Source organism: Myotis myotis, unplaced genomic scaffold (genome assembly GCF_014108235.1).
Source record: "Myotis myotis isolate mMyoMyo1 unplaced genomic scaffold, mMyoMyo1.p scaffold_m19_p_9, whole genome shotgun sequence".
NCBI lineage: Eukaryota > Metazoa > Chordata > Mammalia > Chiroptera > Vespertilionidae > Myotis > Myotis myotis.
In genome coordinates, this window is record NW_023416401.1 from 56,765,946 (window position 1) to 56,789,392 (window position 23,447).

Genomic DNA, 23,447 nt, shown 5'->3' on the forward strand with positions numbered 1-23,447 from the left:
CCATGAGTGTCCATGTGTGCTTTTGTGTTCTCACTGCATGTGTGTGCACTTGTGCCTCCATGGGTCTGTGGGTAGCTGCAAATTCGTTTCTTCAGTATGTGTCTGTGTCCTGTGTGTGTCTTTGAAGGGCTTTGACCGCACATGTGTGTCTTCGTCTGAGAGCAGGAGGTTATTTGTATGTATGTGTGTGTATATTTGTGTACATCTGCATTGGGGGTGTGTCTGTGCCTAGGGAGTGCAATCCATGTGTGTTCTATGCGTGAGGCGTGCGTGTCTATGATGGAGTCTCCAGCTTAGCACATGTACATGTCTTTAAATGGTTTCTTTGAATGAGTTGCTGACTTGGTGTGTGTAACCATGAGTGTATGGCTCCATTTGAGTGTGTTGGGTGAGAGTACAAGTGCTTGCAAGTGTCATGTGTCTCTCAGGACCACATCTGTCTCTAAGCATCCCTGTCTTGGCTGTCATACCTCAAAGTGCCAGCAGAGGGCGCAAGGGCGCATCTCAGCATGAGGAGGGCCTCTGAAGAGGAGCTTTGATTTTTCCTCCCAACCCTCCTGACCCCTTGACCACACGCTAGCCACCTATCCCGACCCATCTCTGGGCTGACCAGGGCAAAGGGCTCTCTGGTCCTTAGTTTCGCCCTACAGTCCTATATCTTTAGACCCCTTTATGCTCTGCGTCTGATGGATTGTGCACCACACTTCCTACCCACAGTCTCCAGGAAACTCCCAGGAGTCCCCAAGGCCAAGGAACCCATAGACACTTCCCCTTTCGTGAGCAAAAGAAACAGCAGCCCAGAGAGGGGGTTTCGCTGCCCCAGGACACACAGCCCTCCTGGCAGAGCAGCCTGGCCCGGGCAGGAAGGGCAGAAGCATCCAGATACATATGCCCCCAGGTCCACTGACCAGCCAGCGGCCCCGCCCTCTGCGGGGAGGTGACTGTGTCCGAGGAGTTGAAGCCTCCAAACAGCTTGGGCTCGGCGGTGGCAGGGGAGAAGGCCGTGTTGGGGCCACGGTGGCCGTCAGCGGAGGCCGGCTTGCTGGGGGTCTGTGAGGTGGGGAAGGCACCCCCACCGCCGCCACCGTGGGCGTTCTCAGCAGGCTCCAGGCTGCGGCGCCGCTGGCTGGCATCCTTGGGCTTGCTCTTGTTGCTGCCCATGGTCCTGGCTGGAGAAGAGAGAGGACCCTGGAGTGAAGGAGGGACCCTGGGAGCAGGCAGGGCTGTCTGGGCCCCTTAGACAGCCTCCACCCTAACCCATTCTACAGATGGGGAATCTGAGGCCCACGAGGGGTACCAGCCTCTTGAGGTAAGTCAGCCTTTCAGAGCCCCCATTTCTTCATCTGTGAAATGGGAATGATGATGTCACCCAGAAAGGGCTTCCTTGGTACAGGATCAAGCACAGAAGAAACCTCGTCATCAGAAGCCCTAAGCTCTTCCACATTCTCCCGAGTCACTGTTTCTGTCCCTCGTGGGCAGGGACAGTCTCTGAGTCATGTCTATGCCCCAGGCACTCAGCACATAGGAGAGGGCTCATTGAGGGTTTGTCGAGTGAATACATGACTGACTGAAATTGTCTGATCCAGGGGGAAAGGTGCTAAAAGTTGCAGTCAACTCAGGCAGCTGAAAGAAGGAGAGATGGCTGGGAGCTCACCTCAGCCACAGGGCCTTTGCACATGCTGTTCCCTCTGCCTAAATGCTCTTCTCTGACCATTTCACCAGGGTAACTCATGCCTCCCTCAGTTCTTAGTTCATAAGTCACTTCCCTAGGAAACGTTCCTCAAATTCTTTCACTGGTCTAAGTTAACGTGACTTTTGTGCCTCTCCTTGGTAACATGTGGCCCAGCAATCACTTAATTTGTATTTGTGTGATTATATTATTATTATTGTCATGGACTTTAGTCTGTCTAGTTCACTGCTATGCTCCCAGTACCTCGCACAGTGTAGCACACAGTAGGTGCTCAATAAATAGCTGAATGAAAGAGATTTCAGAGCCAGAAATCTGGCAGGTCAAAACTTCCCAGTGATGCCCATGGCCCTGCCACACCCTTTTGCCTCCCACTTCCCCATTCTCAGGTCCTCCCACTCCCCACCCTCATGGCCACCCCTCCCTGCTCCCTCATCTTGGCAGTCCTGGATGGGTCATCACCTCACCTGGTGGAAGGCAGGGGCTGTCCCAGAGGACCTGGGAAGCAGCCTGGGGTCTCAGCAAACACCAGGTGTGGAGTCAGGGGTCGAAGACTAAAGGCCCTGCTTCACCTCTTCCCACTCTGACCTTAAGCAAGTCACTTCCCCTCTCAGGTCCTCAGCATCCTCATCTGAAAAGCAGGGATAAAGCAAACTCTCAGGGCTGCTGTGAGGGCATGATCAGAAGAGAAATCACCATGACTGACTTGTGGGTCATGATTTATCAGCTCTGCCTCTGGAAGACAAAGCTGAGAGCTTCCCAGACCTGAACATTCCTTCTAGCCTCCCAAAGCCTTTCTGAGCGAGAACAATGCTGGGTGGGGCAAGGTGCTAGAGTGGGCTCTAAAGCCAGACTCCGCAGCTCAGATCCTGGCTCTGTCCCTAATCAGCTGCATGACCTCAGGTAAGCAACTTAACTCCTCTCTGTGCCCAGTTTCTCCATCTGGAAACGGTTGGGTCATTGTGATAACTGAGCGAGGCAAGCCAGAGTGCTGGGAACACAGCCGGTCAGCCTGCACATCAGCTCTCACTGATCTGTGTGACTCTGGACACACCAGCCAGGTGGTTCCGACTGTTCTCCAGGGCATGCTGCAGGCCCTGGAATTAGTCCAGAATTTCCTCTGGGAACCTATGGATGGAGAAAAGTCCCTTTAATTGGTGGGGGCCTCAGGCAAGCCTGTTAGCCCTGAGAGCTGAGTCCAGCTCTGTGACCCCAGTCCCTGTGTGAACCTCCGCCGGTCCCTATACGCTCTGGGCCTCAGCCTGCTCTGCTGCACAATGGAGGTGTGGCCTGCATGCTCCCTGGGGTCCATCCAGCTCAGAGAATGTGGGGCTGGGGAGGCCCTAGGGAGACCTGCTTACCAGCCCAAAGGATCACCAGGGCCTCCTGAGGGACCAATGGGCCTGGGGACAGGAATGGCCAATTTCTATGGCAACCCAATCCATTGAGGTCATGGTGCCCATCAGCACTCATACAGTCAGTGTCCCGTGGGACCTACTGACCTGATTACCCACATTCCCAGGCTTGATGGAGGCTGAGCCCCAACCACCGTACCTCCAACCCACTTGCTCCCTGGTCCAGCCTTCACAGCACCAACTGTGCTGGAGGCTGTCAGTCACTACAGCAGGACAAAGAGACGAACTGGCCAGGCCCTGCCTCAGAGACTGCATGCCCTCACAGACCACTTGCTTGTGGCACTTTGAGAGGAAATAGAAATTGTAAAAATATATTTTTAAAAAGTTTCTAAATGAAGAACTTTCTAAGATCCCAAACTTTCTTTACAATGAACCGAATGATGAAAAGTGAGCCTCCTGTCACAGGAGGTAACCAAGAACAGGAGATAGGGTACTTGGCCAATGTGCTGTGGAGTGAGAGGGAGAGCCAGCGCTGGACCTTGGAGGCTCTTCCAGCACCAAGAGGATGTACATGCCCTCTTGGGAGGGGGCAAAGGAAAAGACAGCTCCTGGCCCTAAGTCTTAAACTAGCCAAGAAGACCACTCCCCACTGGGGCACTCAGAAAAGCATAAGACAGCCTTCAAGAACAGGCCACGGTGGCTCAGGGCCTCTGACTGCAGTGTTTGCTGGTTTCTGGGGTTTGGTCTTTTGGGGGCGGGGCGGGAGGTTGGTCCTTGTGGTTGGTTCTAATTATACAAGTAAATATATATATTTGTGGACAGGAGGCAGGTCGAGGCTAAGAGCCAGAGTCCTGGATTAGACTACTTGTGTTTGAGTTCAAGCCCTACCACCCTGGCGTGGGACCCTGTGCCTCAGTTTCCTCCTCTGTCAATTGGGTATAACAAAGGTACCACATCATAGGGCTGCTGGGAGAATCAGTGAGGGGAGTGCATGGAGCACACATTCCCTTCTGGCATCATATGACTGTAGGACTGTAAACTGGGATCCTTGTGGTGCCCTGGCCATAGCTCCCTGCAGGCAGGACCAGGGCAGATCCATCTCCATATCCCCAGTGACCAGGAGGCCTGGCTCCTACAAGGTGCTCTGGAAATATCTGCAGAATAGACAAAAGACTAAAGAGCACAGACATAGGGTTTGCATCCTGCTTTGTTCCTGCGATTTCATGCAGAGACCAAGTAGCATTCTGCAATATTCAAACCCTCCCGGAGCCTGGACCTTGTACTGGGCCCTGAACTAAGCCCCCGGCAAGTACTGATGCATCGAATCCCGTGATAATCTAGGAGGCAGATGCTAACAGTGTCCCTATTTTACTGATGAGGAAACTGAAGCACAAGAGAGGTGGAGGAACGTGCCTGAGGCCACACAATGAGGGTGAGAATGAAAATGGAAAGAAGTGGGGGGTAGGAAAACACAGCAGGCAGGCAGGAATCTGGGGCTGCTCAGGGTGGAGGAGCTCATGGGACCCACCTCCTGCCCTCGGGACCTCTCTCACCGAACAGCCAGACGCCTTGGCAGATGGGGCCAGGAGCGGGTAAGGCAGTCCAGCCCCACTCCTAGAGAAAGCTGGAAGTTCCTGGCTTCTTACAAAGCAGAGTGAGCTTGAGGAAGGACAGGCACCTTTAGGGGGTGTCTAGTCCCTGCAGGGCTGCCACCATGCTTGTGACCTTGAGAGAGACAGCCCTCTCGGCCTCAGTCTCCTTTCTCCAGGCAGGACCCTGTTTCAGGGCCCAAACACCCAGTCACCATGACTTGCCTATTTGAGAATGGCCAACCCCCCGCCCACCCCACTCCCACCCCCCCCCCCCCCCGCCGCCCACACACACACACATCTCTCCCACCACTTACACACGCCAAGGCAGAAATAGCAAGGGGAAGTGGTAAGGGCTCTGTACTGTGGTGCCTGAGGTTCCCAGAGGAAGGTGGCCCCTTTCCTTCGGGGAGCCGCTCCCGACCACAGGCTCCAGACAGAGGGCCTGAGCTATCACTCCCCATGAGAGATGCCAGAATGCGGCCCAGCTCAGTGCCCCCAACACTTCATGCTCAGCCCATCCCAACCCGATCTGGCATCTCTCCCCTAGGCTGCCCCGCCCCATGTCACTGTCAGGGCTGGCTTCCCATCCTCCCTCCAATCTTTCTCAAAGGCATCCCCTTCCCACCCTATCTCCGCTCCCTCCGGCCAGGCTCCCTCCGGCCAGGCCCGTCATCCTGGCCAGGGCAGGGGGGGGGGGGGGGGGCCTCCGGTGCACTCTCCTCCCAGCCGAGGCATCTCTCTAAACCACACAGACATGCCCACAGAGTTGGCGCTGTCACCCTCACCCACAGACCCTACAGAGGGATCACACTGGCTCTCACCTCCGGGCTTTTGCATGAGCTGTGCCCCCCTTCAGGCACACAAATGCTCATAACATCCAGAAGAGTCCAGAAAACACTGGTGTTCAGTCATGACATACCCACTCCTTCTTTCCCGACTCTGAAGAATATCGCCTCCACCACCTTCTAAGGGTGGAGGGGAGGCCAGGAGCTTAGGAGTTGAGAATAAGGACTCAGTCAGACCTGGGTTCAAATCCTGCCTTACTAGCTAAATGTTCTTGGACAAGCTACCTCACCTCCCAGTTTCCTTACCTCTAAAACTAGAGGCCCGGTGCATGGATTCATGCACTGGTGGGGTCCCTCACCCTGGCCCGCGCCCTCTCACAATCCGAGATCCCTCAGGGGATGTAGTAGTGTGCGAAGCTGTGGACCAGGAGGCCAGGGAGGAGCCCGAGCCCAGGCTGGGCACCACACCGCTCCCACTCATCCTAGCCCCACTGCACCTGCCGCTACCGCTGCTCAGAAGCACTGCCCCTGAGGCAGGAGAGGCTCGCACCGCCGCAGCTGTGCTCGCCAGCCATGAGCCCGGCATCTGGTGCACCTGTCAGTCAGCTGAGCAGTGGGAGCGCACTGGCCGGTTGTTTGGTCATTCAGTCGTTCAGTCGCTTAGGCTTTTATATATATAGACTAGAGGCCCGGTCCATGAATTCATGCACAGGTGGGGTCTGGCTGGCCACCACCCCCATCAGTGCCCACAGGGCTGGGCCCACCAGGGGGAGGGGATGCAGGAGGTTGGCCAGCTGGCCCCACCCCCAATGGGGGGGGGCGATCGGAAGGAGGGGTGTTGGGCAGGGTGAGGGGCCCCAGGTGGCTGGCGGATTGGCCCCGCCCCCTGGTCAAACTCACATTTGAGGGGACAATTTGCATATTACCCTTTTATTATATAGGACTGGAGGCCCCATGCATGAAATTCATGCACTGGAGGGGGGTGTCCCTCAGCCTGGCCTGTGCCCTCTCACAGTCTGGGAGCCCTCGAGGGATGTCTGACTGACAGGCATCCTTAGCGCTGCTGCAGAGGCAGGAGAGGCTCCCCCACCACCGCTGCGCTCACCAGCCGTGAGCCTGGTTTCTGGCTGAGCGATGCTCCCGCTGTGGGAGTGCACTGACCACCAGGGGGCAGCTCCTGCATTGACTGTCTGGCCCCTGGTGGTCAGTGCACATCATAGCAACCTGTCGTTCTGCCATTTGGTCGATTTGCATATTAACCTCTTATTATATAGGACAGGATGGGAGTAATAAGAAACCTAACATCTGAGAATAAAGTGAGAGAGCCCATGTGAAGGGCACAGAATAAGTGTTTGATTAACAGCACACAGTGTTGTTTTTACCATTACAGGCAATAAGAGGAGCAATGCAAAGGAAGCAGGAGTTAGGTGGCAGGGCCTGAGTGCTGAGATCCTCATAAGCAGTTGATACTCAATTATCCTGATAGCACGACGAAATAGGGACTATTACTGTACCCACTTTATAGATGGAACTAAGGTTCTGAAAAGCCAGAACTTTGCCAAAAGCCACACAAGTGAGTGCAGCAGAGCTGGGATGTTGGAGGTTCAAGAGTGTCATCAAGACGCACCTCTGATGGCCCAGGCACTGTGCTGACAACCCTACTGCCCTAGGCACCCCCCCAGCCCTCCAGCCTCTGACTCACCATCCATATCTCTGCACCTTCCAGGGAGGAAGAAGCAATATGGAGGAGTCAAAAATACAGGCCTAGAGCCAGAATACCAGGTTCAGATGGCAGACTGCCACTTCCTAGACATTCAGCCTCAAGGGGCCTCAGCTTACCCCTTATCAAAAATGGGAATCAAGGTAATGGTTCCTAGGTAACTGGGCTTGATGTGGGGGAAACATGAGGTAATACTTCTAAAGTGCCTGGCACATAAGAAGTGCTCAGTGAGTATTAGCTATTACGATCATTACGTTTCAGACCCTTGTTCTCTTTTCTAATCACTCTTATAATTAAGCAAAGGCTTCCAAAATTCCTACTCTGAGTCAAGCCTTGTGTCTGGCCCTGGAAGGACTGTCTGGTGGAGCTGAGTAGGAGCCCAGGCCGACAAAAGCTATTTCATAGGGGAAGAGTCCAGGAGAGACAAGCATGTCCACTAGTCAACCTTCCTTTAAGACACTTGCCAATGCAATGAGCTAAGAAAAAGAAATGGGAGAAATAAAATGGAATTAGAAAAGAGAAGATGAGTATCACCATTTTCAGATGTTATCAATGTAGATCTGGGAAACCCAAAAGAATCTGCTGCAAAACTATTAAACAAAAGTGAATTAAGGTAACTGGTAGGAAATTAAAAGGTAATATCAAAAAATCAACACTGTATCTATATACCACAAGCAATCAGAAAATTTAAAAAAAATTTTTTTGCTTAATACTCATCTGAGGATATTTTTTCCACTGATTTTTAAAGAGAGTAGAAGGGAGGGGGAGAGACAGAGAGAAACATCAATGCAACAGAGACACATCCATTGGTTGCCTCCCACACACGCCGACCAGGGCCAGGGATTGAGCCTGCAACTGAGGTACGTGCCCTTGATCAGAATCAAACTCACAACCCTTCAGTCTGTGGGCCAATGCTCTAACCACTGAGAAAAGCAAGCTAGGGCAGAAAATAAAATTTTTTTAAAGCCTAGCATTATAAAAATATCAATTTTCCCTAAGTTAATCTAAAAATTGAATGTGATACCAATAAAACCCCCAGCAGGATTTTCTTTTAGCTAAAGAAGTCAATTTTAAAGTGTATAAGTAAATGTGTATGAGTAGCTAGGAAAATCCTAGAAAGAAGAGTAATGAGAGGGGAAATTGCCCAACCAGACAGTAAAAATTACTATAAAATCATAGTACTTAACACTGTGTGATACTAGCACAAAAATAGACAAATAAATGGAACAGAATAGTGTCCAAAAATTGTCCCCAAACATACAGAAATTTAATAAATAATGAAAGTGGCATTTCATACCAGTGAGAAAAAGATAGACTATATTTAAGATAGAATTAGAACTAAGGATTTGCCATCAGGAAACAAAGTTGGATCTCAATCTCATTCCATATGCCTATAAATTCCAGATCAATCAGCTCTGAATCCCACAAAACCAAAACCATAAAGCTCTAAAAAGGGGAGGGGAGAATACATTTTCTTATATCCAAATGGGAAAAGCATCTCTAAACATGGCACAAAACCTAAGAATCAGTCTTCAAATGCTAAATCAATCCACATAAAAATCTAAAATGTCTGCATAGCCCTGAATGGTGTGGCTCAGTTGCTTGGGCAGCATCCTGGTACTGAAAGGCTGCAAGTTCTATTTTGGGTCAGGTCACGTGCCTGGAGTGTGGGCTCGATCCCCTGTAGGGGGCTGCAGGAGGCAGCGAATGATGCTCACCGATGCACATATCTAGGTTGCAGACCCATTTCCCCAGCCCTGGTCGGGGCATGTGCAGGAGGTAACCAATCAATGTGTCTCTCTCCCTTCCTCTCTCTCTCTCTCTAAAAATATATATATATATATATATATATATATATATATATATATGATATATATATATATATGTGTGATATATATATATGTGTGTGTGTGTGTGTATATAAACACAATCTTTTTACAAAATGAGACTTTGTGAAATGTCTTTTTTTAATAAAATAAAATGTCTGCATAACTCAATAAATGTCATAAACAAATTCAAAAGAACACAAACGAGGAGGAATATTAGTAACTCATGATGAGCTCCCACAAAATAAGAAAAGTAACCACAGATAGCAAAGCAAATGGCACTTAAACATATGACAAGGTGCTCAACTACACTTATAAGATTAATGCAATGAAAACTACACAAGCTACCCAGCCACGGCCGACTATACATTCTTCTCAGGTGCACGTGGAACATTCTCCAGGATAGGCTATATACTAAACCATAAAACAAGCCTTAATAAATTCAGGAGTGAAATAATACAAAGTATGCCTCTGACTACAATGAAAGGAATAAGAAATCATTAACAGAGAGAAATTTGGGGAATTACATATATGTGAAAATTAATAATTCCTCAATAACCAATGAATCAAAGGAGAAGTCACCAAAAAAAAGTAGAAAATACTTTGAAATGAATGAAAATGAAGAAACCACTTATCCAAATGTATAGGATGCAGTAAAGGAGAACTTAAATGGAAATTTAGAGCTGTAAAAGCCTGTATTAAAAAAGGAAAAATCAGTCACCTAACCTCCCACCTTAAGAAACTGGCAAACAAAGAGCAAATGAACCCTAAAGCAAGTAATAGGAAGGAAATAAAGATTAGGGCAGAAAAAGTAATGAAATAGAAAAAAAAAATAGAGAAAATCAACAAAACCAAAAGTTGGTTCTTTGAAAAGATCAACAAAATTGACAAACCTTTATCTAGACTGACCAAGAGAAAAAGAGAGAAGATTCAAATTACTAAAATCAGGAATGAAAGAGAGGACAATACTACCAACCTTACAGAAATAAAGACTATAAGAGAATGCTATGCCAACAAAATGAATAACCTAGATGAAATGCACAAATTCTCAGAAAAACACAAACTACCCAAACTAAGACGAAATGGAAAATCTGAGTAAAATTAAAACAAGAGATTGAATTAGTAATTTTAAAACTTCTCTCAATGAAAAACCCGGGCCCAGCTGGCTTCACTGATGAATTCTATTGAACATTTAAAGAAATAACTCTGGCCGGTGTGGCTCAGTGGTAGAGCGTCGGCCTGAGCAGCAAAGGGTCACGAGTTTGATTCCTGGTCAAGGGCATATATCTCGGTTGCAGGTCCATTTCCCCAGCCCTGGTCGGGGCACGTGCAGGAGGTAACCAATCAATGTGTCTCTCTCACATCAATGTCTCTCTCTTCCTCTCTCTTTCTCCGCCCCCATCCCTCCCTTCCACTCTCTCTAAAAATCAATGGGAGTCTGGTCAGTGTGGCTTGGTGGTTGAGCGTCAACCTATGAACCAGGAGGTCATGGTTCGATTCCTGGTCAGGGCACATGCCCAGGTTGTGGGTTCAATCCCCAGTGGGGGGCATGCAGGAGGCAGCTGATCAATGATTTCTCACTTCATTGAAGATTCTATCTCTCCAGCTCCCTTCCTGTCTGAAATCAATAAAATTATATATTTTTTAAAATCAATGGTAAAAAATATTCACAGGTGAGGATTAACACACACACACACACACACACAGGAAAGAAAAAGAAAGAATACCAATTCTTCACTAGGGAACACTTCCCAATTGGTTCTATGAAGCCAGTATTACCCTAATACCCAAAACAGACAAAAACACCATAGGAAAAGAAAACTACAGGCTGCTATCCCTTAGGATATAAGATGTAAAACTATTCAATAAAATACTAGCAAACTGGATCCAATAATGTATAAAGAGAATTATCATTATGACCAAATGAAACTGACCCCAAGAATACAAGGTTGGTTTAACTTCTGAAAATCAATTCATGTAATACACCATACCAGTAGAATAAAGGACAAAAACCACATAATAACCTCAATATATATTCAGAAAAGTATTTGACAAAATCCAACACCCTTTCATAACAAAAACACTCAACAAACTAGAAATAGAAGGGAATTTCCTCAACCTGATGACGGGCATCTATGAAAAACCCATGTCTTACATTATACTTAATGATGAAAGATTGAGTGCTTTCCCCTAAGAACTGGAACAAGACAAGAATGTCCACTCTCACCACTTCTATTCAACACTGTACTGGAGTTCTAGCCAGGAAAAAAGAGGACATAAAAGGCATCCTAATTGGAAAGAAATAAATAAAACTATCTCTATTTGCAGATGACATGGTCTTATATATGGAAAATCCTAAGGAGTCCACTAAAAAACTTATTAGAACTAGTAAACAAGTTTAGCAAGGTTGTAAGTTATCAGATCATGCTATAAAAATAAATTGTATTTCCATATACTAGCAATGAACAATCCAAAAATAAAATTAAGGAAACAATATACAATATCAAAAGAATACTTTTTTAACAAAAAAGTGCAAAACTTAAACTCTGAAAACTACAAAAATTGTTGAAAGAAATTAAAGATCTAAATAAATAAAAAGACATCCCATATTCATGGATTGGAAGACTAAACATTGCTAAGATGGCAAAAGTCCCCAAATTGATCCACAGAGTCAACACAACCCCTATCAATATTCCAGCTAGGTACTTTGCAAAAATTGAAAAACTGATCCTAATTTCTTTTTTTTTTAACATGGAACACTTCACGAATTTGCGTGTCATCCTTGCGCAGGGACCATGCTAATCTTCTCCGTATCGTTCCAATTTTAGTATATGTGCTGTTGAAGCGGGCACTGATCCTAAAATTCACATGGAAAGCCAAGGGACCAGAAATAGCCAAAAAAATCTTAAATAAGAAAAACAAAGTTTGAGGGTTCACACTTAATTTCAAAACTTGCTGCAAAGCTCCAGTAATCTACACTGTGTTACTGGTATGAGGATAGACTTACAAATCAATGGGCAGAATTTAGAGTCCAGAAATAAACCCTCACATTTACACTCCATTGATTTTTGACTAGTGTACTTATACTATTCAATGGAGACAGAACAGTCTTTTCAAGAAATGGTGTAGAAACAACTGAATATCCACATGCAAAACAAAGAGGCTGGACTCCGTCCTCAAACCCTACACAAAAATGAACTCAAAATGGATCACAAAGTTAAATATACAGGGTACAACTTTTAAAATTCTTATAACAACATATAGGCATCAAACCTTGGATCACACTAACTCCTTAGAGCACAAACTAAAAAAGAGGAGTTAAACTGACCTTCATCAACAATAAAAACTTTTATGTGCCGAAGGACGCCATCAAGGAAGTAAAAAGAATCCAAAGAATGGGAGGAAATATTTGTAGACCACATATCTGATAAGGAACTTGTATCCAGAATATACAAAGAATTCTCATAACTCAACAACAAAAAGACAAAGGACCCAATTTAAAAGTGGGCAAAGGATTTGAACAGACATTTCTCCAGAGAAGATATACCAGGGGCCAGTAACTGCATGAAAAGATGCTCAATACCATTGTCATTACAGAAATGCCAATCAAAACCACAATGGGATAACACTTCACACCCTCTAGGGTGGCTACAGTTAAGACAGATAACAGCAAGTTGTTAGCAAGGATGTGGGAAACTGGAAACTTCACACACTGCTGGTAGGAATGTAAAATGGTGGAGCCATTTTGGAAAACTGTCTGGCATTTCCTCAAAAAGTTAAACACAGAGTTACCATCTGAGTCACAAGTTCTGCTCCTAAGTATATACCTAAGAAGAAAAAAGTATCTACATAAAAACTTGTACACAAGTGTTCATAGCAGCATTACTCATGACCAAGAAGTGGAAACAACCCATTTGTCCATCACTTGATGAATGGATAAATAAAATGTGACATATCCATATAACAGAATATTATTTGGCAAGAAAAAGGAATGAAGTACTGCGACAGCATGAATTAACCTTGAAAACATTATACTAAGTGAAAGAAGCCAGACACAAAAGACAACATCTTGTATGATTTCATAGAAATGTCCAAAATAGGCAAATGCATAGAAACGGAAACTAGAGGAGTTGTTGCCTGGGACTGGGGAAGAAGGTCTGAGAGGAAGTGGAGAGTGACTAATGGGTACACAGTTTCTTTTTGGGGTAATGTTCTAAAATTGACTGTGGTGATGATTGCAAAATTCTGTGAATATACTAAAAAACATTAAATTGTACACTTTAAATGGGTGAATTGGTTGGTATGTGAAATATTTCTCAGTAAAGCTGTACTAGTAAAAAAAAAAAAACTTGGGTGGTGAATATCCAATGCAGTCGGCAGATGACGTGTTATAGAATTGTACACTTGAAACCTGTATGGTTTTATTAACCAACCAGAGGCCCGGTGCATGAAATTCGTGCACTGGGCGGGGGGAGAGGGGGATGGTTCCTCAGCCCGGCATGTGCCCTCTCGCAGTCCGGGACCCCTCGGTCCTTACCGCCTGCCTGCTTGCTGCTTCCTACCACTGGGCTCACTGCTCCTTAGTGCTGCCGCGGAGGCTCCCACCACCACCACTGCACTGGCCAGCTGTGAGCCCGGCTTCTGGCTGAGCGGCACTCCCCCTGTGGGAGCGCACTGACCACCAGGGGCCAGGTCCCACGTTGAGCATCTGCCTCCTGGTGGTCAGTTCATAGCGACCAGTCATTCCACCGTTCGGTCGATTTGCATATTAGGGTTTTATTACATAGGATGTCATCCGAATAAATTCAATTAAAACTTTTTTGAAATAAATAAAAATTAAAAACTAAAGTTCATGGGGGAAAAACTAAAGCAACCTGTGTTGGTGAGAGTGAGGCGAACCAGATGGCATGGTGTGAGGGTACCAGCGCAGCCTCCCTGAAGGGTCATCTGGTACTATACATCAAAATTACAACCGCACACACCCTATGACCTTGCAAGTTGGGATTCCCCAAAAGGCATTCTCACACATGAACGCTAAGCGTGTGACTGGGGATATTCAACACAGAATTGTCTATAATTAAGCAAAGTCTGGAAACAACCAAAATATTCCTTGCTGATTAAATAAAGCGTGGTCTTCATCCACACCATGAGTTCTATGCAACCATGAGAAAGAAAGAAGCATGTGTAAACTTTCCACAATAAAGGTTTAAATTTTTTAAAAAAAGAAAGCAGCACAGAATTATCTCCAAGGTACCCTGTTAAGAGAACACAGGTACAGAACAGGGTATACCATGTGCTACCTTTTTCAAAATAATTTTTCTGACATTTACGCTTATATATGCCTGGATCTCCCTAGAAGAACACACCAGAAACACTGCAAAGAGATTTCTTTTTCCTGTTTCGTTTGTTCTGTTTGAATTATTTTTTACTGTGTGTGTATTAATGCTTTTTCTTTCCCTTTTAAGAAAAAATGTAGGCTTACCTGGTTTCAAATCCTGGCTCGCTCTCTCATAGCTGAGCAATTGCTTCACTTCTCTGAGCCTCTGAAGTCTGCAAAGGGAAGGATAATAATCATAGCTACCTTGCAAGGTTGTTGTGGAGGATTAAATAAGACCTCGAAGGCACAGGGCTCCCAACCACGTGTGGCTCCTAGTAAGTGCGTGGGTCTAGTTGATTATTCACATGGTACTACGTATACCAAGGTGGACTGTAGCGGGGGCCACCAGAGATCCTCAGACCACGTGTTCCGAGCACCAGCAATCCCCTCCAACTGGGAGAAACCAGGGAAGGCGTCCTGGCAGAGGCAGCATTTGAGAAGAGCTTTGAGGACAAGGAGTTCCACAAGTAGAGATTACTGGGGATGATGCTCCTGGCAAAGGGCCTGGAACTAGGAAAGCCCTGGGTATTCACTCAGTCATTGTGCATCGATTGGCTCCTTCAACAAAGCTTAGCTGAGCATCTACTATGCGCCAAGCCCATCGAGGGAGAGACACACAAAAGACCAGTCAAGGAAGGAATTACAGACAGTGCAGTGATGGGGACAATGAGGGCCTAGGGCCTTACCCAGGTCCAAGTGCTCACAGAGCAGACCCAAAATAGGAGGCTCAGAGCGGAAGAGGTGCGTGCAGCCTAAGGTCGCACAGCAGGTTCTCGACTTCTGAAAATAGCTCTCAGCTCTGCCCTCTCCTAGTCCCACAGGCCTGGAGAAGAGAAAGCCCACAGGGACCCTCTTGATGTGCACTCAGCAGATGGGGGCCACCAGAGATCCTCAGACCATGTGTTCCGAGCACCAGCAATGGGTACACATGCAGTCTAAACTGGGGGCCCACAAGGAGGAGGGACAATTGGTTCTCAGGTGATAACAGCTAGTTGATGGGTAGAGAGACTCCTGCGTACCAGACACCATGCTAAGAAGTGCACAATACACATGAGCCCAGGAGACCCAATGCAGCCCTATGTGGACAGCCCCACTTTGCAGATGAGAAAACTGAGCACAGAGAGGTCAAGTTGCTTGCCTAAGGTCACACAGTTCATAAGAGACAGCATCAGCAGGCAGGATCAGACTGTTTGGGCTTCACAGCCTCGTGCCCCAGGGCCCATCCCCCAAGGGAGCCACTGGCAGGGCCTGTATCAGTGATCCCACCCCCTCTCAGAAGGGCCCCAGGTGGAAGCTGTTCTCAGGCAGTCCAGGAATGTCTCCTGATAACAATGGCCCAGCAGGGGGGGAAGAGTGGGTGGTGGAGGTTGTGGCAGGAATGTGTGGGGACAGAGGAGGGAGGAGGCGGTGGGGATGGACATGGCCCATTGGCAGCCATCATCCTGCCTGTGGAGAGAGGGGAGCACAAAGGCCCCATGAGGCACCTGCCCAAACCAGGTGGTGTATAGCACCATGAGCCCCTGCTGTGACACAGGGAGGACTCTGGGAAATCAACCAAAATCTCCTTCAGTCCTGGCCAGTGTGGCTCAGTTGGTTGGAGCGTCATCCGGTACACTGAGGGGTGGTGGGTTCCATTCCCAGTCAGGGCACATATCCAGGTTGTGGGCTCAAACCCTGGTTGGGGCACTTATGGGAGGTGGTTGACCAATATCTCTTTCTTTCTCACACCAAGGTGTCTGTGTCTGTCTGTCTCTCTCTCTCTCTCTCTCTCTCTCTCTCTCTCTCTCTCAACAAAAACCTTCTTCAGTACCATGGAGATGCCCATAGTCATTCCCAGGCAGTAGCAAAGACCAATGAGTTACCCACGCCAAGCCCTGGGCACAAAGGCCGTGCTTGATAAATGGGCCCTTACTATTGCTGCTAACATTATTATTTCCTTTGTCACTGTTCTGCTCTCCAGTTCTCACCAGGACCCTGCTACACAGGGGCAATCAGCCATGCCTTTCAGAGGAGGGGGCAGAAGGAGGCTCAGAGAAGTCAGGTGCCCTGGCCACCATCCAAGACAGCAGAGGGCCAGCTGGGAGCCCTGGCCCTCCTGGCCCGAGACCACTATCAGCCTCTTACCACTGGCTCTCGCTGGGTGTCCTTATACCAGGGACGGTCCGTTTTCCATTCGGGGAAATGGAGGCTGGAGCAGGGAGAGTGGCCGGCCCAAGGCCACAAGCCCAAGAAGGACCACTTATGGAGCGAATATGCGACCCCTCTAAACGCCCAAGGCTGGGCCCCCACTTGCTCCATCCTTCTCACCACAGCCCTGTGGGGCAGGAACCGCCAGCACCGGCCCTGTCCACAGAGGACGAAGCTGGGCCCGGAGCAGCATGGGAGATGGCGCCACCCAACGTGCCCATTTCACAGATGGGGGCTGCGTCCCTTTCTTGCCTCCCCTGTGGCCTCCCACACTAGAAGGGACGCTCCCCACAGGCAGGGACCTTTACCTGATTCCATTTTTTTCCTTCAGACTCTCAGAAAAATTTCCTACTCAACTGGGGCATTTTTTCTACAGGTGGCTTTTCAATATAGACAGGACTCCTGCCTCCGTGTGGGGGTACATGAATAATGACAGTAGTAATGGTTAATATTTATTTAGCACCTTCTATGTGCCATTCCTATGATCCCTTTTCACAGGTGGGGAAACTAAAGCACAGATAGGCCAATGATGTGATTAAAATCCCACCTTCTAGCAGCTGAGTTAGACGTCCCTCCCACTCTGAGCTTCTCCCTAAGGAGGGGTGCTACCCAGAACCCCTGGGAAGGGCCCAAGAAAGAAGCCTGCAGCTGGGCTCTTCTTGGTAGGGTCTAGGGCCAACTCGGCCCTCTGCCCAGCCCCCCTTCCAGTGCAGGCTGGGGAGGTGAAGTGGGGCATGCTGATGTGGGTGTTGAGACCCACGCTTTTCCCCCTCACATCCTCCCACCTGGGGTTCATGCCACCCCTTCAGTGCTCCCAACAGCCCTGGAACAAGCTGTGGCCACGCTCGTTTTAGTCCTGAGGACATGGGGGCTCCAGGAAGCTGCCCAGTCAGGAAGTAGAGAGAGAGGATGCCAACCCAGATCACAGTGATGCCAAAGCCATCCTCTCTCCACTGCATCTGTAAGGAGGCACGGGAAGGGCAGCTCGGGAGGTGGGCACCGCACGTGCATAGGCCCTAAGGTGGGAAAGTCAGGGGTGCAGGGAGTTATCGATTGAGAGATCTGGCTGAGTGCGTCCCGGCCTAACTGGGTCACGGCCGGCCTTGGACAGGCGTGAAGAGAACTCAGAGGGGCGTGCCCAGGCCCAGGCCACACAGCAAGGCGGAGGCCGGCGCTCGAATGAGGGTGTGGGCCCTGGGACTAAAGATAAGATTCTTGGAGCTCCAGACCCAAGAGTGCTGGGCTGAGGTGAAGCTGGAAAAGGAGATGCTGGCTCCAAACCCACAGACCAGGCAGGTACCAGGGACCAGCCAGGTACCAACTGGCCTGACTGATGAGGGCTGCCCATCACAGGGCTGAGGGGAAGGCCTCCCTCAGAATCCCTGTGTGACCTTGGGCAAGTCATGCCGCCCCTGGGGCCTCAGCACCTGCGCCTGGACAGAGGCCCTGGCATGCCCAGAGCTCTTCAGCAGACGCCCCAGTATCAGGGGGTGATCACAGGGAACGCTGAGGTGACGTTCTGTTCTCTCCCAACCTCGCCAAGGTCATCTCTCCTGGGGCCTCCCAGCTGCCGCACCCCCACTAGCTGTTGGCTGATGGGCCTTGGGGGGACAGTCACCAGCTGGCCCTGCCCACGGTGCCCACTGCTTCCTGCCAGCAGCTCTGACTGCTTCTCTGCTCTGAGAACACACAGTGCCCCCCCACACACACCCACACGCCTACAGTAACTCCCTCAGAGAGATTGGTGGGCAGGAGCACCTGGTGGCCAGGCCCCTGCACACAGTCAGCCTGAGCTCAACCCCTTTCCCCCCCACCCCCCACTCAAAGCCCATAGGTGGCCTACCCTGGATGTGTGCCCTTGAGAAGTTCCAACCCTCCTCATCTTGTGGTCAGCAAGATGGCCCAAACCCTTAAAGCTCACAAGGTTAAGGCTAAGGATGGAGGAGGGCCTGCTGCATGCTCTCTCCTCCTTACCCCTTGACCTTCCCTTCCACTCATCATTACCCTCTAGCTTCCAGATCTTTGCACAGGCTAATCCCTCCCTGAAGCTTCACCATCCACCTCCTCTGCCCCTGTGCTCCCCCATGAACTCCATGTACCTATTCTCTGACCACAGACAACACCCGACCTTACCTGCCCCCAACTGAGAAAGGTACCCCTCTGTTTCTGGGCTCACATAACGCCCATAACATGGGGATTAAGAGCCAGACGGTCTCGGTTCAAAACCCAGCTCTGGCCCTTTCTAGCTGTGTGACCTTGGGAAAGTTACTCCACCTCTCTGTGCCTCCGTTTCCTCACCCATAAAATAGGGACAGAAATAATAACCTACCTCTAAGGATTGTTGGAGAATTAAGTGAATTCATCTTCGTGAAGCACTTAGAGCCCAAACCTAAGCAAATGTTCCGTAAGTGTTTGTCATCAATCCCTACCAGTAGCAGCGGTCACGTGTCGAACACCTACTATACGCGAGGCCTGTGCTCAGCATCTTACCTGGGTTCCCTCACAACAGCCTGGGAGGAGGGGCCACTGTGAAGCTCACTTTATGGTAAAGAGAGGGAGGCCCAGACGCATCAAAAAATACGTGGGAGAAGGGGATTTTTGGTGACGTTAAGGAATTTCTGCATTTCTTTTAGAGGGAGTATAGTTTTGTGGCTACTTCTTAACATGAGTCCTTCTCTCTTAGACATACATATTGAAAGATTTACACATGAACCATGACATGTGGGATTTGCTTTCAATGGCACAGGATGGGGATGCGACAGATGGGTGTGGAGGGGGCAGGACAGGCCGTGGGTTGATGGTGTTTGGGGCTCAGTGATGGGCTTATGGGGGTTCATTACACTAATATGCCTACATAATAAAGAGTTTTAAAAAGAAGATTAAATGAAATAACACAAAAACAATGTTTAGGCCCTGTCCCCCTTCCACCAACTGCCTCCAGCCTGGGCAAACCATTATCGCGCTCTCCCCCCGCTGGACTAACGCAGTAATCCACCTGCCTCCGCCCTCACCCCACAGTCTGTTCTCCACACAGCAGCCAGATGCACTCAGAACCGTCCCATGGCTCTCATTTCACTCGGTTAAAAGCCAGCATTATGGTTAAAAGCCAACATTAGAATGGTCCAGAGACCCTCCTTAATTGGTCCCTCCATCAGTTTGCTCTTTTCTCCTTCCATTCTCCGCCTCACTCATTCTGTTCCCCTGCCCTCCTTGCTGTTCCTCCTTCCCACCTGCGGTCCAGCACCCCCTACCTTAGGGTCTCAGCACTGGCTGCTCCCTCCACCTGCATTCGCTACCCCCAGGGAGCAGCAAGACTCCACCACCCATCCTTGGGTGTGAGCGTCTGGGAGGTCTTTCTTCCCAGGGTCCCCATCCAACCACCATCCATTCTTCAGCCCCAGCCAGCATCCCAACCCCTTCGCAGTTTGCATCTGATCCACAGCGCTTGTCACTCTTACAAACTGTGTGCACGTTTTCCTCCTTTGTTGAGTTTTTGTCTCCTCACCTAGAATGTCAGCTCTGCGAGAGCAGGGGTTTTGTCTGGTTGGTTCTGTGCCTCTAGAACACTGTCTGGCACATGGCAGTGCTCAGTAAATATTTATGGGAGGGGGGTGGGGTGAAAATGGAGTGATGGAGGGAAGGATGGAGGGATGGATGAATGGATCCTACCCAGGACCCCACAAGATGAATAGGTACAGGCCTCTGCCCTGGGTCTGTCCAGCCCCACCACAGCCTATGCCCCGGCCACTGCACTCCCCTGCCACTGCCTGGCACGTCCAGGTGGCAGGCCCTCTGAACACCCTGACATACGTAGAGCAATGTGCAAGTCTGAGACAACTCCCACCCAGAGCCCCGCCTGGCAGGAGCTTGGACGTGGACCAGGTACCAGGGGATGTTTGCTGAATGAGCAAGGAGTGAATGACGAGTGAGCCGGGGGCTGTCTGTGGGCCAGGGCAGCCAGAACGTGTCTGGTCCCATGTTCATGCTGCAAACACGCTAGGGGCTGACAGGCCTCAAACCGGCTCTGCCAGTGTGGCTGGGGCGGGGCGGGCCGCTGCAGGCTCAAGCTGGCCCTGGCAGAGAGAGGGAGGGGGGGCTGCCAGAGAAGAGACCCGCAGCCTGGGGAGAGCAAAGGCTAAGCAACTGGACCGTGGAGCTCCCACCAATCTCAGTCCTGCAGAGACGGGACTGGTCCGGGCCCTGAAAGTTCTTAGGTTTCTTCCTGGGCAGGAAGGGGACCCCTTTCCAGACCCCGGGCCCTGCCTGACTTGTGCTGTAGAGGGCACAATCCCTTCCCGTCAGGACCCAGCCACAGCCTGGAAACCTTAGAGAGAAGGCCCGGAAGTGGCGGCACTGGCACCAGACAAAGCAGCAGGAGACGGTGTGAAACCCTGCTCTGTCCCAAGTTACTGAACAGCCTTGAGCCAATCCTGTGACCTTTTGCACTCAGCGGAAGGTGGTGCTGGGCTTGGGTTCCAGGTACCTTCAATCCCAAGGTGCTGAGTTACCGAGAAGAGGCCCCTCAGCAACTCCAGCCCTACCCCAAAGCCCAGCTCTGGAGGTGGACATGGCCAGAGGCCAGACTCGCACACATGTCCTTACTCCCCACAGAAACAATACTACCTGCTGATTGCTAAATAAAAACACCTGCTGATTACTGAACGCTTACCGTATGCCTGGCATCAGGCTCAGAGCTTTACATGCACTGTTTCATCTGGTACCCCTTGCAGCACTGTGAGGTAGGAACCTGTTTTCTCATCTGTGAAATGGGTGGGATCCTGCCAGTTTGGGCTAAGGTATAGCAGCAGGAGGACTCAGTCCAGCCCTCAGGACAAAGTGAGGGCCTATGTGCCTCCAGATATATTAGGAAGAAGGGGAGCGAACACGAACCTGAACCCCACAGAGGTCTGTGGCAGGGCCTCAGCCCCTCATTATCAGCAACCCCAGAGAGGAAGAATGATTCCTCCTGTCCCCCATGTAGCCCGGTCCCAAGCCCTCCAAACACATCCTGAATCCACTTCCTTCCCTCCACCCAGCCTCTTCCGACAGGTTGGCCAACTCGGGGCAGAAAACCTTTCTCAAATGTCAGTCCGAACCAGTAACTCTTGCTTATTAGGCTCACAGCCCCTGAACTCCAAGACTAAGAACAAAGTCCTCTCAGGGGCCTCCGACGCCTTATAGTGGACTCAGCCAGCCCACGCCCTTCATTCATGTCTCTTCCACACTGGCCGCTTCCCCTTTCCCTAAGAATTCAGTTCAAACCTGCCTCGGGCCCTTTGTCCTTCCTCCACGCAGAGCTGCAGAGTGCACTTCCCCTAGATATTCACGCCTAATTCCCTCACTTCCTTCAGGAGCTTTACACCTACTCAGAGGCCTTTCCTGACCACCTCTCTAAATGGCAACACACCCAGACAGCGCTGCTCTCTGAGTCTCATTTTAAAAACTACCTCTTCACAGAAGTCCTTTCTGACCTCCCCCAGCCCAAGTGAGAACCTTCAACTTCTTCCTGGCCCAGCCCACAGTTCTGATACATAACTCACTGTACGAGCACATGTCTGATGAGGACAGGAGACACTTCTGTCACACTCACAGCTGAACACTTTGTAGTGGGTGTAATATTCAGAACAGTTAACAGCTGGGATGATTGGGCACCATCTGGTCAGAGCAGACACTGGCCCAAAGCACAGCGCCTAGCATGGAGTGGGTACTTGGTAATGAATGAATGAATGAACGGATGGATGGATGGATGGATGGATGGATGGATAAATGAACAGGGCACACCCAGTAGGCCTGAGATTTGCCAGAGATGCCTGTGGCCCTGAGAAGGTGGCCCAAAGAGGGGAATGGCTTTCCCAAGTTCACCAGCCAGGCTCTGGCCTCAGCAGCTACAGCCAGCCTGGCCACTCCTCCTGCACAAGCCAACTTTCATTTCCCATCTTCTCAGTCTGAGGAAACTCCCTCCCCCTCGGGAACTGGGTGAGGAGGAGGGGCAAGTGGCCCGTTAGTCCCCAAAGCAGGCGGGGGGGGGGGGGGGGGGGGCACCCAGGCTCCATCTGTCCCACCACAAAGGGGCTTTGTCCTCAGTGCTGAGAGCCTGGGGCAGACCGGAAGTCGCCCTCAGCTGCCCGGCAAGTCCCAGAACCCCCAGTAAGCTTGGACTGACCGCTCCAAAGCCCAATCGCAGAAGCTGGCATGGTGCTGGGCACAGCCCTCTAAAAATCTCGTTTATGCTCTCTAGGAGGGAGGCTCTGGGATGACCCCCTTTCTGGAGATGGGGGAACCAAGGCCCAGAAAGGCAAAAGTCACTTGGCCAAGATCTCCCAGCCAGCAAAGACCAACGCTGGGATTCAAATTCAGGCCCATCTGGCACCAGAGTCGTCAGCTAACAGCTCTCAACACACCCTGTCTGGAGTAGGGACCCTCTGGGCTCAAGAGGGTGGAGGGGCCTTTCTGGAGGCACACGTGGGCAACCATGCCTGGCCCTTCACCCTCACAGGGAGACCTCTGCCCTGCGGTCCCTGGCCCCAGAGCTCTTGCCACACACCCAGCCCATATCCCAGGCACTTTTGGAATCTGCCGGCCAGGCCCCAACAAGTCCCCGCCACTTCCTGCCAGTCAGGGCACCTGCAGGGAAAGGATGTAAGGGCAGGCAGGCCAGAGGGTAGAGGCCCCCGACCCCTTACTCCGCTGTTCCCCTTTCAACCCAGACCTACCATTTGCCTGGCCAGCCAGCACCCCCCTTCTTTCCAGGCTCATCTGCTCTCGGTGCAGCCACCAGGGCCACCTCACCAAAGCCACACTACCCTGAGCCAGGCACTACCACAGTGCTGGGTAAGTCAGTCCTACGGCAGCCTCTCCTCACCGCCCCAGGACAGCATGTAGACGTCCCGAGCAGGTACTAGAGGCCCTCCACTGATT

General features: G+C 50.2%; 1 protein-coding gene and 1 non-coding gene across 6 annotated transcripts in view; both read right to left on the reverse strand.

Moving 5' to 3' along the window:
* SRC (SRC proto-oncogene, non-receptor tyrosine kinase) overlaps window positions 1-23,447 on the reverse strand; it is a 52,759-nt gene that overhangs the window by 18,925 nt on the left and 10,387 nt on the right. For 3 of the 5 annotated variants that reach the window (XM_036321953.1, XM_036321950.1, XM_036321954.1), the window contains exons 2-4: window positions 14,448-14,515; window positions 2,155-2,318; window positions 909-1,169 (exon numbers count right to left, since the gene is read on the reverse strand). In XM_036321953.1, the coding sequence (XP_036177846.1) occupies window positions 909-1,161 (253 nt within the window). In that variant the 5' untranslated portion in view covers window positions 1,162-1,169; window positions 2,155-2,318; window positions 14,448-14,515. The remainder of the gene's footprint in view (window positions 1-908; window positions 1,170-2,154; window positions 2,319-14,447; window positions 14,516-23,447) is intronic. The other 2 variants (XM_036321952.1, XM_036321951.1) reach the window with 2 other exon arrangements.
* LOC118663950 lies at window positions 11,711-11,817 on the reverse strand. Its single transcript, XR_004970231.1, has one exon. It is a non-coding gene; the product is annotated as a U6 spliceosomal RNA (small nuclear RNA).